Consider the following 15,816-nt stretch of genomic DNA (forward strand, 5'->3'; position numbering starts at 1 on the left):
AGGGAAACATGTTAGCCCCACATTCTTCCCTCTTGTATTTGTATGCCTTGAGCTTGGGCACTATAGCTCCTTTTGTGGAGGGGGGGGAGGGTCTGAACCACCCTCCCTACCCCTCTTATATGAGCTAGGCTATGGGGGCCTACCCCTCTGGAGCTGTCAGAGCTCATCTCACTACCCCTGTGATCTGGGAAGCCATGACCATCTGCAGACACTGGACCTTCTCCTGCTCATGTGAGCCAAGCTTGCCCTTTTGGGAGGGCCTGAGACTCCCTTCTTTCCCCCCATGTGAGCCAGGATCTGGGGAAGTCCTGCCCCTTTGGGTGGGGAGCTGATAATGGTATACTTCATGCATAGCACAGACTCTAAAAGCACTCAGGAGGGGGGATGGGAACAGCCCTTGAGATGAGTGGAGTATATCTCAGAGTAATTATTTCACACTGCATTCATCTCCGTGGGGTGAAATTCAATGTTGATAAATTTAAAGTAATGCACATTGGAAAACATAATTCCAACTATACAAACAATATGATGGGGTCTAAATTAGTTGTTACCATTCTAGAAAAAGAGATCTTGGAGTCATTGTGGATAGTTCTCTGAAAACATCTGCTCAATGTGCAGCGACAGTCAAAAATGCGAACAGAATGTTATGCACTGTTAGGAAAGGGATAGATGATAAGACAGAAAATATCATGCCAGTATATAAATCTATGATACTCCTACACTTTGAATACAATATGCAGTTATAGTCGCCTCATCTCAAAAGAATTGGAAAAAGTACAGAGAAGGGCAACAAAAATGGTTAGGGGTACAGAAAAGCTTCCATTTCAGAAGAGATTAAAAAGACTGGACCGTTCATCTTGGAAAAGATACAGTTAAGGGAGGATATGACAGATTTGTAAAATAATGAGTGGCGTGAAGAAAGGTAATAAGGAATCGTACAATATCAGGGTTGGAAGGGACCCCAGGAGGTCACCTAGTCCAACCCCCTGCTCAAAGCAGGGCCAATCCCCAGACAGATTTTTACCCCAGTTCCCTAAAGAACCCCCTCAAGGATTGAATTTACAACCCTGGGTTTAGCAAGCCAAGTGTTATTTACCCTTCACATGACAAGAACCAGGGGTCACCCAATGAAATTAATAAGCAGCAGCTTTAAAACAATCAAAAGGAAGTACTTCTTCACGCAATGCACAATCAACCCATGAAACTTGTTGTGTTGTAAAGGCCAAAAGTATAACTGTGTTCAAAAAAGAATTAGGTAAGTTCACGGAGGATAGGTCCATCCAGGGCTGTTAGCCAAAATGGTCAGGGATGCAATCCCATGCTCTGGGTGTCCCTAAGCATCTGACTGCCAGATGCTGGGACTGGACAACAGAGGATAGATCGTTTGATGACTGCCTTCTGTTCATTCCCTTTGAGGCATCTGGCATTAGCCACTGTCAGTAGAAAATGTACTGGGCTAGATGGACGGTTGGGCTGACTCAGTATGGCCATTCTTATGCTCTCAGTCAGTTGAGAACATCAAATTGAAATGAATTAGCCATTTCATACTTTTCAGAGCCTCCTATACTGTAAATGGATGTGTAGAGGAGGAGCCCTTTTCCTCCACCATCCCTCTATCCTTCTTGTTTAAAGGATGATGCTTCTAAGTGCTCTAACATCCACATGCTTACATGGAGTTTCTTGCAATTTGCTATGCTCGGTGGGTGTACGGAGTAGGGTTAGTTACCCACATTTGGGGTCATTAGAGCCAGAGACTCCAGAAATAAAAGCTCTAAAAAAAATTGTTTTCCAAAGTTTCTAGGTGGGTTTTTTTGTGATGTGGGTCAAAATGATCTCAGTCAATTTTTACGTCAAACAGTGCATGGTTCACACTAAATCTTAAGGGTACCCAAATTTCAAATGGTATTTAAGAACTTTTTCACTTGTGTCAACGTGCAGTCTAAAAGGGTTACTGTGCACATGCACCACTAAAGAAAAACAAAGAAACCAGGAGATGGTTTCTATACAACAACTTTATGATTGCCTGGGTAGTTCCAGGGAAAAGTGTCAAAGCCATAGCCCCTTGTAAACATCCCGCCCCTGATATTTCTAGTCTGAACTTTGTAAACCTATGCAATAAAGATTTAATAACTGATTGCTACATGTTGTCTCTGTTATACTATAACATTTTATTTTACAGGGACATCTACTGTAAACAGAACAGAATAGTCAGCAGCTCATCTAACCAAAATGTTTGTCATACTGGGTGGGGATGATCTGGAGACAGCGGACGTGCGTGCGTGTGTGGTGGTGGGTGAGATGTGGGGACAAGGAGAGGGGTTCAGCAATGCAGATGGGTGGTAGGCAAGCCTTGCATTGGCTGTTTGAGAAAATATGTATTTCACTAGCACTGTGCAAGGTGGGGGCATGGCAAGTGGCTACTTCCTGACCTTTGGGCAGATTAATGCGGTGTTTCCAAAGACAGGCAGCAAATAAGGAACTGGCACTGTCATTTCCAAACCTGACTGCTGAGGGAAAAGAAATATGTGCATTGCCAGGGTTGCCAATGTGTAGGCTTCTGGGCCATTCCTAGATCATGAAATTGCAGAAGTTTATGGGAGAGTAAGGAATATACTACGACACAGAGATTGCTGACTCAAGTCTGGTTCGGTATGTTAAGTGCAGGACATGATGTGTATGGCTGCCTAAATGACTACTAACATAAGATCTTCTCCTGTTAAAAGTACTAGGAAATTCAATGGCAAAAAAACTACATTAACACAGAGCTAGGGTTGCTTGGTTGTAGGTCATCCTTTTCCAGAATGCTGAACAAAACCCAAACTTCAGAAAACCAGGCCGTGCAGAGTTAAGGTCACCCAGGCAAACTTAACTGCACTCTTTCAGCAGTGCCCCACTATGCCCCATTAACACACATGCCTTTACTCTGCCAACCCTACACTTGCTAAAATGTGCAAGCCTTTCACCTCCTTTTACAACCCATCCACTCTCATCTATAGGATTCCATCTAATGGTATTGAAGGTCAATGACTCTTTTGTCTGGTGGCTAGAGCACCCATGTCTGCGATGGGAGACCCAGGGTCCAGGCCCCCTGTTCCAATCACTACTTCATTAAACCATAATGGAACTACTTTGACAGGAAAGACTGAGGGAGCCCTCTTCAGAATATCCCATAGCCCAGAGGTTAGTGCACTCTCTTAAGTGGTGGGGGGCTCCTGTTCAAATTATTTCTCCCGCTCTGGTAGAGAAGGGAGAACTGAATCTGGGTCTCCCACATTCCAGGTGCGTGCTCCAACCACTGGGCTAAAAGTTATAAGGTGCAAGGTAGTGGTGGTTCCTCTTACTGTCATTTTGGGTGAAGCAAAGAAAGCACCTAACTCATTCCTGCAAGAAAGGCCTTAGTCACCCAAACCACCTGACTCCAGATGGCTGGTTCCCATTTGTGGATTGCTAAGAAGAGACAGTCACTTACGTTGGTGAGGGGCAGGACTCAGGCCACATCCCTCTTGTCAGCAGCTCGCATTGTCTACCTGAGCTTTTGTGGATTCCATTCTTAGCTGCCTATTGCTCCCTATTCATTGTATAGGAAGTGTAGCTTGACTTTATGGATTGCAGTGTTGTTCCTGTGACTTTCCAGGCACCTAAAAGTTAGGCACTGTGACGCTCAGCATTGCAAAGCCTAAGCCGCTTCATGGATCTTGTCATAACTATAAAGGGAAGGGAACTTATTACTGTACAGCATAACAGATAATGGCTAATTGTTAATCAAAAGACAGGATTGTAATTGATTTGATAAATTCAATCTGTCCCCTGGAGTCGTTACAACACATGACACATGGTGAAGATAATTATAAGTATTTCTATGAAAATAGTCATTTAAACTTAGTTAGACGTGTACTTTCTTGTCTAAGTTGGTAGTTTATAGTTAAATCCCAGAACTAGCTTTAACATGCAAAACTATAATACAGGAAGTGCAATGTATTAGATGCAAAATTATACCATGGAACAGAAGCCTAGTTACAATCTTTTTCAACTGTTCTAGGTTTTTGCAGGAGTCAGGAGTGGTTTGGTAGGTCATCCTAGATGCTATCAGGTTTTGCTACTGCATCCTGGAATCCCAGATGGTTCCTACTGGAGCAGGGATTGTGATTTGTTTGTACAGCCTAGCATAGGAGTGGGCAAACTTTTTGGCCTGAGGGCCACATCTGGGTAGGGAAATTGCATTCAGGGCCATGAATGTAGGGCTGGGGTAGGGGTGCAGGAGGGGGCTCAGGGCAAGAGATTGGGGTGCGGGAGGGGATGCGGCATGGGGATCAGGGCAGGGGGTTGGAGTGTGGGGTGCAGGAGGGGTTTGGGTGAGAGCTCCAGCCCCTTCTGCCCTGGCCCCATACCACTCCCAGAAGCGGCCAGCACCACATCCCTACAGCCCCTGCGGGGGCGGGGCAGAGGGGTCCACGCACTGCCCTTGCCTGTGAGTACCTCCCCCAAAGCTCCCATTGGCCGCAGCTCCCCGTTCCCAGCCAATGGGAGCTGTGGGGGAGTAGTGCCTGCAGGCAAGGGCAGCACACAGAGCCCTCTGTTCCCCCCCTCCCCCCCCCCGGGGCTGCAGGGACGTGGTGCCGGCTGCTTTCAGGAGCGGCATGAGGCCTGCGATGCCACAAGGGTGGCAATCCTGCAGCCGGATCCAAAGCCCTGATGGGCCAGATCCAGCCTGTGGGCTGTAGTTTGCCCACCACTGCCCTAACACACTTCAGGTGCTATCAAAATAATTAATGAATACAACCCTTGAAGAGCCAGATCCTGATCTCACACCATTCTTGGAGAAGTGAAACTTTTCTATTGTCTTTGGAGTTACTTCTGATTTAACTAAGTTCAGTACCAGGCCATAAATGAAAACCTTTAAAAATCAAAACAAACTATCTACAGTAGAACCTCAGAGTTACAAACACCAGAGTTACGGACTGGTCAACCACACACTTGGAACTGGAAGTATGCAATCAGGCAGCAGCAGAGATTAAAAAAAAAAAAAAAAAAAGCAAATACAGTACAGTACTGTATTAAATGAACTACAAAAGGAAAGTTTAAGAAAAAGATTTGACAAGGTAAGGCAACTGTTTCTTTGCTTACGTTAAAGTAAGAGGGTTAAAAGCAGCATTTTTCTTCTGCCTGGTAAAGACATAAAGCTGTGTTAAGTCAATGTTCAATTGCAAACTTTTGAAAGAACCGCTATAACTTTTTGTTCAGCATTACAAACCTCCATTCCCAAGGTGTTGGTAATGCTGAGGTTCTACTGTACGCTTTTGCTCTACTCAGTCCACACACGCTAGACCACACTGTTATGTAACATGGTTTGACCACAGTGGACTCTAACAACTGTTTTCCAAGTTGGCAACTTTTCTAGACAGACCCCTCTAAACACAGGAGGAAATATTTTTAAGCAGATCCTGTGCCACAGCCAGGGCAGATAATTCTTTGGGGGGAGGGCGCCCAAGCGGAGCGCATTTTAATCTTTTAAAAATTACCCTGACTGATCTATCCTAGCTCATGCCTGCAAGAATGTGCACTAGTTTCCCAGATCCGAAGGGTGCTGTGTAAACGCAAAGCCGCCTCTCTCTCAACCTCCCGCGCATTGCTCTGCTGCTCTGGCACTGGCAGGGCTGCCACACCAGCGCCTGTAACTCTCATTAGTCTGAGCCACCACCCGGGCTCGAGCGGGCCGCTCACACGGAGTCGCGCGCTCGGGAGGGGGGGGAGCAGTGACAGCTCCGGGTCGCGCGCACAGTCCGGGCCGACGCCTCGGTGAGACTTCTCTGCACGCGCCCGGCGCCGCGGGGTCTCCGAGCCCCGCCCTCACCCCGGCCGCAGCCACGCGCCTACCGCCAAGCTCCGCCCAGCGGGGGGCGGGGGCCGAGAGAGCCGCGCTGATGGGCGAGACCGCTGGCTGGCGTAGTGTTGGCGCATCAGGCTACAGACACGTGACGTCCTTTCTCAGGCGCGCGAGGACAGACCGAGACTGGGGCCTGGTCCCGCTATGGGCCGACCACCAATCGTCCCGAAATCAACTGCGGAGGCTGAGGGAGCGTCCGTCCGCCCGCCTGCCCAGCGCGGCGCGTTCTCCCTCGGCATCCCGTTCTCCTCCTGCCCTCGCCAGCGTCTCTGCTTGCCTTTCACCGCTGGGCCTTGGTTCAGAAAACTTCGGGCTTGTTTCTGACCGGCCCAACGAACTATTCTAACCCAGGGTTAAGGTGTACCGCGCGCCCACCGTGCTGAGGCTGTACCATTTGGGAGGAGGGGGGAGCAGGCTCGACCAACAGAGAAAATTGACACCATGGGAGCCAATTATAGAGAGCCTGGCACGGTCACGCCCCTGAGGTTAGTGGTTTCTCCTTGCGGGATGGGTTGGCCCGAGGGGCGTGCCCTCCTCCATTCCCCCCCACCGCCGGCTCAGCGTGGTTGAGTCTGGAGTGGTCACGTGCCCCTCCTGTCCGCTGCGTGTGTGAGGATAATGGCTGCGCTGTTGAGCTCGGCCTGCCGGTTCCGGCCTCTTTGCTCCCACCTCCTCCTGCGGCTGCCGCGGGGAGCCGCCGCCGCCCACCGCCCCGCGCCCCGCGCCGCAGGGCTGGTGGGAGCCCCTGGCAGGTGAGTGCCCGGGCTCGGCGCGGCCCGCGTGGGCCCGGTCAGACCTGCAGCTCTGCCCCCTTCTCTGCCTATCCCTGGGCCTTGGGACCGCGACCCCGGTTCCCTCCACGCCGGGCCCTGCGGCAGCCCAGCCCCTTCCCCCGGGCAGCGCTGTCGAGCCCCTGTGCCCGCTCCTTGTCCCTTCCCTCGGGCGGGGCAGCCCTTGTCTCGCCCCGCATGGGCGCTGCCGCCTGGGGTTCCCCGAGCCCCCGCAAGCCCCTTTGTGGTTGTAAAGAGCTGGTCAAGGACGGAGGGACCAGCCACGTTCTGCATGGTGACCTTCCTCAGAGCCAAGCTTATGGCCCGCGGGCCTGATCAGGGCAGCTTGGCTTGTCCCACGCGGACAGTAAACTAGGTCTGCTGCTGCTGGCACAGCTCACTTCCTCTTACAGTACCAGTCGTAGGGCCCCCGAGATACGGCTCTGTTGTGCTGGGAGCTGCACAGAGGAGGGGGCAGCTTCTCTACCAGAGAGCTTATTTATAGCCTGACAAAGAGAAAACTGGCAGGGAGAGGTGAAGTGATTCGTCCAAGGTCATGCAGCAGGTCAGGGCTAGGAGTAGAACGCAGGTTGGCTTTCCCCCTTTTCATTCTTAACCATAAGACCACATTGCCTCTGTTCTGATTCTCTTGGGGATATTTTAATTCCCTTGGGGTAGTTCCAGGTTCCACTGCTTGGTGGGATGGTCACTTATCCCAGTTCAACTTTCATTATTTTTTGGAGCACACTAAAATGTAGGTACTATACAGAAACAAGTAGAGAGACAGGACTAGATTCACAAAAGGAGTTAGGTGCCCAAGTCAGCATTTACGTACTACATACCTGCCAGACCCCAGTTAAGCCTCCATCTTTCACTGGAGGTGCCTGAAGCCCTTAAATTTCCACTGATAAAGCCCTCAAGGTGCCCAAGTTTGTGCTAGTGAGCATGCATGCAGCCATCTCAATCTAGATGCCTGGGAACCTCTCTCATCTAAGTTCCAGTGGGGCCTCAATGAGGTCTTCCCTACAGGAGGTGTTCTGAGTATGCTTAATCCCATGCAAAATGGCTGGTAAGAGGGTGGTACCCTTACCATTTTTAGCCTAATGGTTAGGACACTCCACTGGGATGTTGGGGGAACTGTGTCTAGACCTCCCTTTTTCTGGTATGCAAAAGGGATTTGAATTTAGGGGTCTCCCCTTTCAGATAGGTATCCCAGTCTCTGGGATTTAGAGTATTCTGATGTGGCTCTCGCAGTCTTTCTTGTTGGAGCTGTTCCATTTTGTATGACTGATTAAATATACATTGGCTACAGAGAGCATGTGTGACTCTGGTCCAGTGGTTAGAGTACTCATCTGAGAGGTGGGAAAATCAAATCTTATCACAAAGAGAGGGGAATCCTGAGTGAGTGCCCTAATCACTGAGCTAAAGGCTATGCGGGTGCTGCCACTTCGCCCTCTAGTGTTTCTGGCAACAAATGACTGAGGTGCGCACCCCGGCCCCAGCCCAGTTCTGGACCGGCTCGGGGAAATGTGCTCCTTCCTCAGGTGTAGCCCTGCCCTGGACCTGCCGTGGACAGGGGAAGGGCACCTCTCCCGGGGGGGAGTCTTCTCTCCTCACTGTAGCCCTGGGGCAGCCTGAACCCCAAACCCTTCATTGCTGGCCCAGCCCCAGAGCCCTCACCCTCCCACTCCAACCCTCTGCCTGAGCCCCATATCACTGGCCCACACCCCCAGCCGGAGGCCTCACCCCCACACCCAATTCTCTGTCCCAGCCCAACCTTGGACCTGCCGGAGAGAAGAGGCGCTCATCTTGCGGCCCTACCTGCGGAGCTGCTGCTGTGGGGAGAGTCACTTCTCTCTTCCCCAGCTCAGGTGCTGTTGGGGGGAGAGAGGTCTGAGGGGAGTCCTCTCTCCACACTGTAGCCCTGGGGTAGCCTGCACCCCAAGCCTTCATCCCCAGCCTCACGCTGGAGCCCTTATCCTCCCACCCCGATCCTCTGCCCCAGCCCTGAACCCCTCATTCCTGGCCCCAGCCCTGAGCCTCTCATCACCGGCCCACATCCCCAGCCGGAGCACCCAGATCCTTGCACTCATAGACTTTAAGGTCAGAAGGGACCGTTATGATCATCTAATCTGACCTCCTGCACAATGCAGGCCACAGAAGCTCACCCACCCACTCCTGTAACAAACCCCTAACCTATGTCTGAGTTATTGAAGTCTTCAGATTGTAGTTTGAAGACCTTAAGTTGCAAAGAATGTTCCAGCAAGTGACCCGTGCCCCATGCTGCAGAGGAAGGCAAAAAACCTCCAGGGTCTCTGCCAATCTGCCCTGAAGGAAAATTCCTTCCCAACCCCAAATATGGCAATCGGTTAAACCCTGAGCGTGTGGGCAAGACCTACCAGCCAGCACTCAGGAAAGAAGTCTCTGTAGTAACTCAGATCCCACCCTGTCTAACATCCCGTCACAGAACACTGGGCATACTTACCTGCTGATAATCAAAGATCGGTTGCCAAATTAATTGCCAAAATTAGGTTATCCCATCATACCATTTCCTCCATAAACTTATCAAGCTTAGTCTTGAAGCCAGATATGTTTTGCCCCACTACTCCCCTTGGAAGACTGTTCCAGAACTTCACTCCTCTAATGGTTAGAAACCTTTGTCTAATTTCAAGTCTAAACTTCCTAGTGTCCAGTTTATATCCATTTGTTCCCCAACCCTTTGCCCTAGCCCTGAGCCTCTCATCACAGGCCCACACCCCCAGCTGAAGCACTCACCCCAGCCCTGAGCCCCTTCCCACACTCTGAACCCCTCAGCCCCACCCCCACCACATGAATTTTGTTATGTGCATCAATGGGGAGGTGATGGGTCAAACATCACCTCCATATTGGTGCACGTAACAAAATTCATTCTGCACGTGGGTGGGGAAAAAATAGGGAACACTGGTGCTGACCCGCAGAAGAGGGTTCATGACTGGGAATTCCAACCAGAGTTAGGTGCCTAACTCCCTGTGGGATGAGGCATAAGCATTTCCTATTGCCTTGCTTAGGCAGCTCGGCAGTTAGCATGCTGGCTTTTGTGGAACATGTTTTTTGGCACCTAACTCTTCTCGTGCACTGGATAGGGAGCCAAGATTCCCATTACAGGGCTGTGGATTCCACTGGGTGCAAGGTGCCTAAAGAATATGCATGACAACAGCTAAGTCCCTTTGAGGATGTGGCTTACAGATGCATTCCTTAAGAGTTTTCAGTATATAACAGTACAAATGATCATAAATAAATACTGAATGGGGAAAACAAGAGATGCAAGACAAGGTACTCTTCTCATGTGGCTGTTCATAAGGCACATTCATATACTCATGCCTCCATGAGACCCATGCAGCATGTTGCACTTGCATTAGAAAATAACTTTTTGCATCAGAAAGTAATTTTGCAACTTTTAGACATTTTGATTTTTTTCTCTTAGGCAGCAAACAAGCCATTATCTCTGCTATGAAGGTACAGCTTTGGACATCAGCAGGTTCCAGTGCTGATATAAATAGTCCATAGAAACTTTGATCTCAATATGTCGTGCTCAGCATGATCTGTGAACTGAATCTCTATTAAAAGTTGAGGGGAACTGCAGTTTTCTCTATTGTATGGGAAGAGTAGCTTTCCTTAAGTTGGCATCAATTATTTTAGTCAAGAAGGGGAGCAGCTTTGCACAGGTAAAGAGAGCTATATCTAATGGTGTTGGGTGGTGTCAGTCACTACGAAACATGGTTTCAACAGGGGTTTATTAGCAAAACAACACTTCTAGGTTTTATCAGTGGCAAGGAATAATGTACCATCTGCAGACTCTTTGACCGCTTAAGAAGTGGGGAAGAGGGATCCATTCACAAGTTTCCTTCTCTGATTCTGTTTTAGGCACAGGATCAGTCTGATCACTTTCCAGTCAGATCCAATTTTTTTGAGTTTGTAGAGCGTTGAGCTGGAAACATGAGGTGAAGCCTAAAACATGTCTGGTCCTCTCATTGTTTCAAAGACTTTGGAATTGTAAACTCTTCAGTAGAATTGAAAGCTTTCTTGTTTTATTTCCCTAAAAGGCATGGATTGGGCATTATATTTCTTACAGCTGCTCAGGGATGGCCTTTGTGAAACTCACGGAGGATCCAGACCAGTGTGCTGTGGTGGGGGGAGAGCGCCATGATGCTACTGATGACGGTGTTTGTGCAGCTGCCATCTCTCTCATCCAACTGCCTGAAGTCAGCTTTAGCGATGGCTCATAGAAACCAACTCCAAGTCCCAACAGGGGACTATGACAGAAGTCTATAAAATCATGAATGTGGAGAAAGTAAATGAAGTGTTACAGGATACTGAACTAGATAGATGAATGTTCTGACTCAGTATGGCTGTTCTTATGTTGTTGTATAAACATAGGCATAATCACATTAAAATCATACTTCTCTGGAATATTCAGAGGCACTTCTTAGTGATGGCTACTTCTACCTCAACCACAATTCATCCCTGACCATCCTGCTAATAGCCTTTGATGGACCATGAGTTTATTTAGTTCTTGTTTTGAACTGTGTTAAACCTGCTGATTATTAATTTCATTGATGACCCCTAGTTCTTGTGTTATGAGGAATAACACTTCTTTATTTACTTTCTCCCCACCATTCATGATTTTATAAACCTCTATCATATCCCCCTTAGTTATCTCTTTTCCAAGCTGAACAGTCCCAGTCCCTTCTCCCCCCCCACAGCAAAGATGAATATATATATATATATATATATATATATATATATATATATATATATATGTAGTACTAAGTTGTATTACTATTTTTTGTGTGAAAAACTATCTGAAATTAAAAACTAAACTGAAGTTGGAAAAAAATAAACTGACAAGCCATTTAGAAATCTATTATTCCTTTTGTTGTGTTTACTTCTTGATTGGCTAAATTCAGTCACTTGGATTGTGAATACTCTATTTAGCTTTTCATTTAAGGAATCATTAGTTGCCACATGACTTCATGTCCTGAAACAAATGTCTGCATTTCTGCTGAAATGTTTATTTCCTTATTGTCACTGTTGTAAAAGCATTCAGCATTCCCAGTATATATGTGTGTGTGTGTGTATATATATATGTGTGTGTGTGTGTATATGTATATAAGGTACAAGAGCAAAGGTGTAAAACTGAGGGGCCATTTAGGTTCCTAAATGTTCTTACATCTTTGGCAATGCTCTGGATTAGTTTTGAGCTAAGGCATAGCTCATGCTTGGGTTGTGTACTGTACAAGCCTTAACTTTTGGAAATGGCCTCTTTTGGTAAGAAAATTGTGTAGTTTTACACCACATAGGTGACGAGTACTCATCTTAAACTTGTTTGGGTCCTAAGTCTTCAATTTAAACTCGCAGTAACCTCACAGGGAGATATAGTATAGTATGGAATATATTCCAAAGAATATTGATGCAACTGTATTGCTTGGGATAGCTGAAGATAGGACATAAGTCTAGCAAACACACAATAAGCAATATTCTGCGCTAGCAGGGGCATAGAAGAGATGACTTCTTTTCTCTCATATGCTTACTGAACTTTTTAAAAGAATGACATGCTATATAACATCTTAGCCTATGACACCAATTTAAAATTCACATGTTGCCTTAAACATCCCTTAATTCATGCATTTCTAAGATTCTTATTACTACAGTATCTGGGCATCATATAAACACTAGAAAGGGAAAAAAACTACCTACGGGTACCAGGTGTGGATGACTGGCAAAATTTGAATCATCATGTAAAAAGAGAGCCTTCAGGCCGACTTCAGATTGTTGAGGAGATGAGTGTTGGGGAAGCAGAATGAGCCAGTATGACTGACTGGGAGTCCAGATTTGCAAGCCACTTTGGTAAGAGGTAGATGCACTCCAGCACTAGCTGGAGTAGTCACAAATCCCTGTCAATTTCTCTAGTTTCTTCTTCCTGGCAACCAGCATTGCCAGACTTGATAAGCATGCTAATGGCTGTGTGATCCCAAAGAATTAGCACTCTATTCTAATAGCCTCAAATGTGCGCTGACCAGGAGTGGTAGTATAATGGAATCTTGTGAGACCACTTGATAAGGTTGTAAGGAATGAACAAGCGGTTACACAAAACCTTTCAACGGAAGGAACAGTGCCACTGAAACAATCTCATCCATTCCTGCCAGAGCCTGTCAGAGCGTAAACAATGCCTCATGGTCCACTGTCAAACTGTTGATCCATATAATAAAATAAGTATCCATACTTGATGACTTTACTGTTGATCTCCTGACAATGGACAGATACTAATGCAGTCTATGTTCTATACCTACACATGAAACATGATACAACTGGAGTGGCACCATTGTGACCTTTTAAATGACCTTTTCTGTAAAGTATCAGAGGGGTAGCCGTGTTAGTCTGGATCTGTAAAAGCAGCAGAGAGTCCTGGGGCATGGTATAGACTAACAGACGTATTGGAGCATGAGCTTTCATGGGTGAATCTGACAAAGTGGGTATTCACCCACAAAAGCTCATGCTCCAATACGTCTGTTAGTCTGTAAGGTGCCACAGGACTCTTTGCTGCTTTTCCTTAAAATGTGTCTTAAATTCTATAAACAAGTGCCTAGCTGGTATTGTGATATAAGCTCTGTAAAGCAAAACATAAATGGGGAAGGTTTATGGCTGTAGTGGTTGGTAGGGTTATCAAGGTGGTGGTTTGTGGGGTGTTCTTGAAGAAGGCCCTAATTAATGCTTGTTTGAGTGTTGGCACTCAGAGGAGGCATTGACCATTGATAAAGGAATCAGTTTTCCTGGTGCTGTTTTTTTGTCTTCAAGCTGACATCAAAATGGTCCAAGCAGCTTACTGCACTACTTGTATGAAATGGTTACAAAAAAGTACCTGTAGTGCAGCTTTCTTTCCAAGATTATTTGAATGTCTAGAGCAGGGATCGGCAACCTCGTCAAGGAAATGCGGACTGCCAGAAGTGGCATGGGCTGAGGGATGTACTGGCTGCCGCTTCCCGCAGCCCCCTCGGCCAGTGGGAGCTGCAATCTGCCAAACCGCGAACGCTGCAGGTAAACAAAACATCCCTGTCTGCCAGCGGATTTTCCTGACAGACTGCGTGCCAAAGGTTGCTGATCCCTGGTCTAGAGACTTGGATCAATTGTGTTCACCATCTTGGAGGACTGATCTTGCTGTCCTTTTGCATGCAAAACTTGTATTGGATTCAGTGCTCTTTTTCCTTGAGAAATGACTGGAGAGTGGATTAAGCCCAGGATGCACACTAAGCAAGTACAAGGAAACAATTTCACATTCAGTGTATGGCAAATACATTGTGATTTCCTTTTTCCCAGCCAATATATAGCAAAAGCCAGTATTGGCAAAACACAGACTATTTTTTTACATTTTGTCTCAATTTTGCTTTGTAAATTGTGCTGTGACGGGCCATTTTGTGTTTGTTTAATGCCCACAGTGAGGTTTCAATCCTGAATATAGTCTTTAGCTGCAACTATAATATAAATAAATAATTTCCATTTTCTTTACTGGTATTTTCTCGTACTTCCGTATTTAAGCTGTATCTATAAATTGTGTAGCTATGGTTGTAAGTGAATGCCAACAGTAACTATTTACTGGGATTTCATATTGACAAGATTGCCAATTGTAATACAGTTCAGTAGAATTTTTGTTCTAATTGAAATATGTACTCAACACTTTAATTGTATTTGTGAACCATTTGGCTAAACACTAGTACTTACAGTAACGTCAAGGGGTACAACGTTTAGTTTTCTGTAGTTAATTAAAAATGTCTTTTTGGATTGGCAGAACGAATACAACTCTTAATGCAGGAATGGATGCTAATTCCATTAGCTTTAGTATTTTATTTTTAAGAAAAAGTGCTATTACTTTCCAAAGAGCTTTATAAACCTCAATGACACACACTTCTTGTATGGAAGTGCTTGTATTTTATGGGAGGCAAACATAAAACAATGCTAGGCCAACGTTCAGGAAGGAGGATGTGGGGTTTGTTGAAGAAGAGAGGCAGAAGAGTTGTGCATTTTAGCAGAAGTGTGGAGGAGAATAGTAGGTTCCTCATGGTGTAAGTTATCAAAGCTGTTCCAAGCATATGTGACAGCATGAAAGAGGCATGCAGCCAAAACTGAAGTAAAGAGAAGCCAAGGGAGCAATAAAGAAAGGGGGACTAGGGAAAGAGAACAAGAGAGCAAACATTTTGAAGGCAGCAGGACTGCAGAGGGTCTTGCAGATGAGAATCTTGTATTTTTATATTAAGAGACAGAACTATTGAAGGATTCGGAGGAGTAGGGGTGGTGATAGGGTCAGATTGGTGGAAAAATACTTTGGAACAAAACTAATTTCTACCTTTTCAAGCATTTTAATTGAAGGTGTGTATACTAATGCACCTGTTTTATGCTGTAGAGCAGTTATGAGAATTGCAGGAAAAAATCAGTAATAGTGCATCTGAAAAGTTCAAGCTGAATAAGTTAATGTTGACAAGTTACACTTTTATCAAATCTAGGACAAACATGTCCCTCTCACCCACCCAGTAGTGGTATTTGAAATAAATGTAGCCATATGCTTTCAAAAATACCCCATCCCACTCATTCCCTGCAATTATTATGGAATAAACTAAATAAACTGATGGTGAATCAAGAGAACCATTTTAGGTCTACAAAAAACTGTAACCCTCAGCAACTCCTTTTATAGTGCAAATGTATACTTTTTTGGAGAACTTAAAAATCGCACATTACTGTAGAAAGCAAATATGGTTGTAAGTTAGATAACATGAAAGTTCAAAACACTAAGAAACCCTTTCAGGTGAAAAAAAGGTCTGGATGGCTTTCGAAAGAAGTTCTGTATGTCTTTTTCAGGAGCTTAGTGCGTCAAATCCTTCAAAATCTTCTATTATTATTTCCTTGAATGGGGAAAATTGGCCAGTTCCAGTTTTGGAGGCCAGCATAACTGTATGTACAACTGATTAAAAATCAAGACGACCATAGAATGTACTGGTCAATATCCTTTATCTAGTCAAACTATTAGTTTAGTTACTACCAGTTCACACCAATTTGGCTCTGTCCCAGGAACGGACACAAATCATAATAGGTGGAACACTAATATATCTTTAAACCAAAGGATAAAAGTAGCCT

At 46.0% G+C, this 15,816-nt stretch overlaps 1 protein-coding gene across 1 annotated transcript in view; it reads left to right on the top strand.

Moving 5' to 3' along the window:
* Positions 1–6,477: 6,477 nt before the first annotated feature.
* LRPPRC (leucine rich pentatricopeptide repeat containing) overlaps positions 6,478–15,816 on the top strand; it is a 164,211-nt gene continuing 154,872 nt past the window's right edge. Inside the window, exon 1 of the mRNA XM_050951750.1 lies at positions 6,478–6,636. Coding sequence (XP_050807707.1) covers positions 6,503–6,636 — 134 coding nt within the window. The 5' untranslated portion in view covers positions 6,478–6,502. The remainder of the gene's footprint in view (positions 6,637–15,816) is intronic.

Source organism: Gopherus flavomarginatus, chromosome 4, assembly GCF_025201925.1.
Source record: "Gopherus flavomarginatus isolate rGopFla2 chromosome 4, rGopFla2.mat.asm, whole genome shotgun sequence".
NCBI lineage: Eukaryota > Metazoa > Chordata > Testudines > Testudinidae > Gopherus > Gopherus flavomarginatus.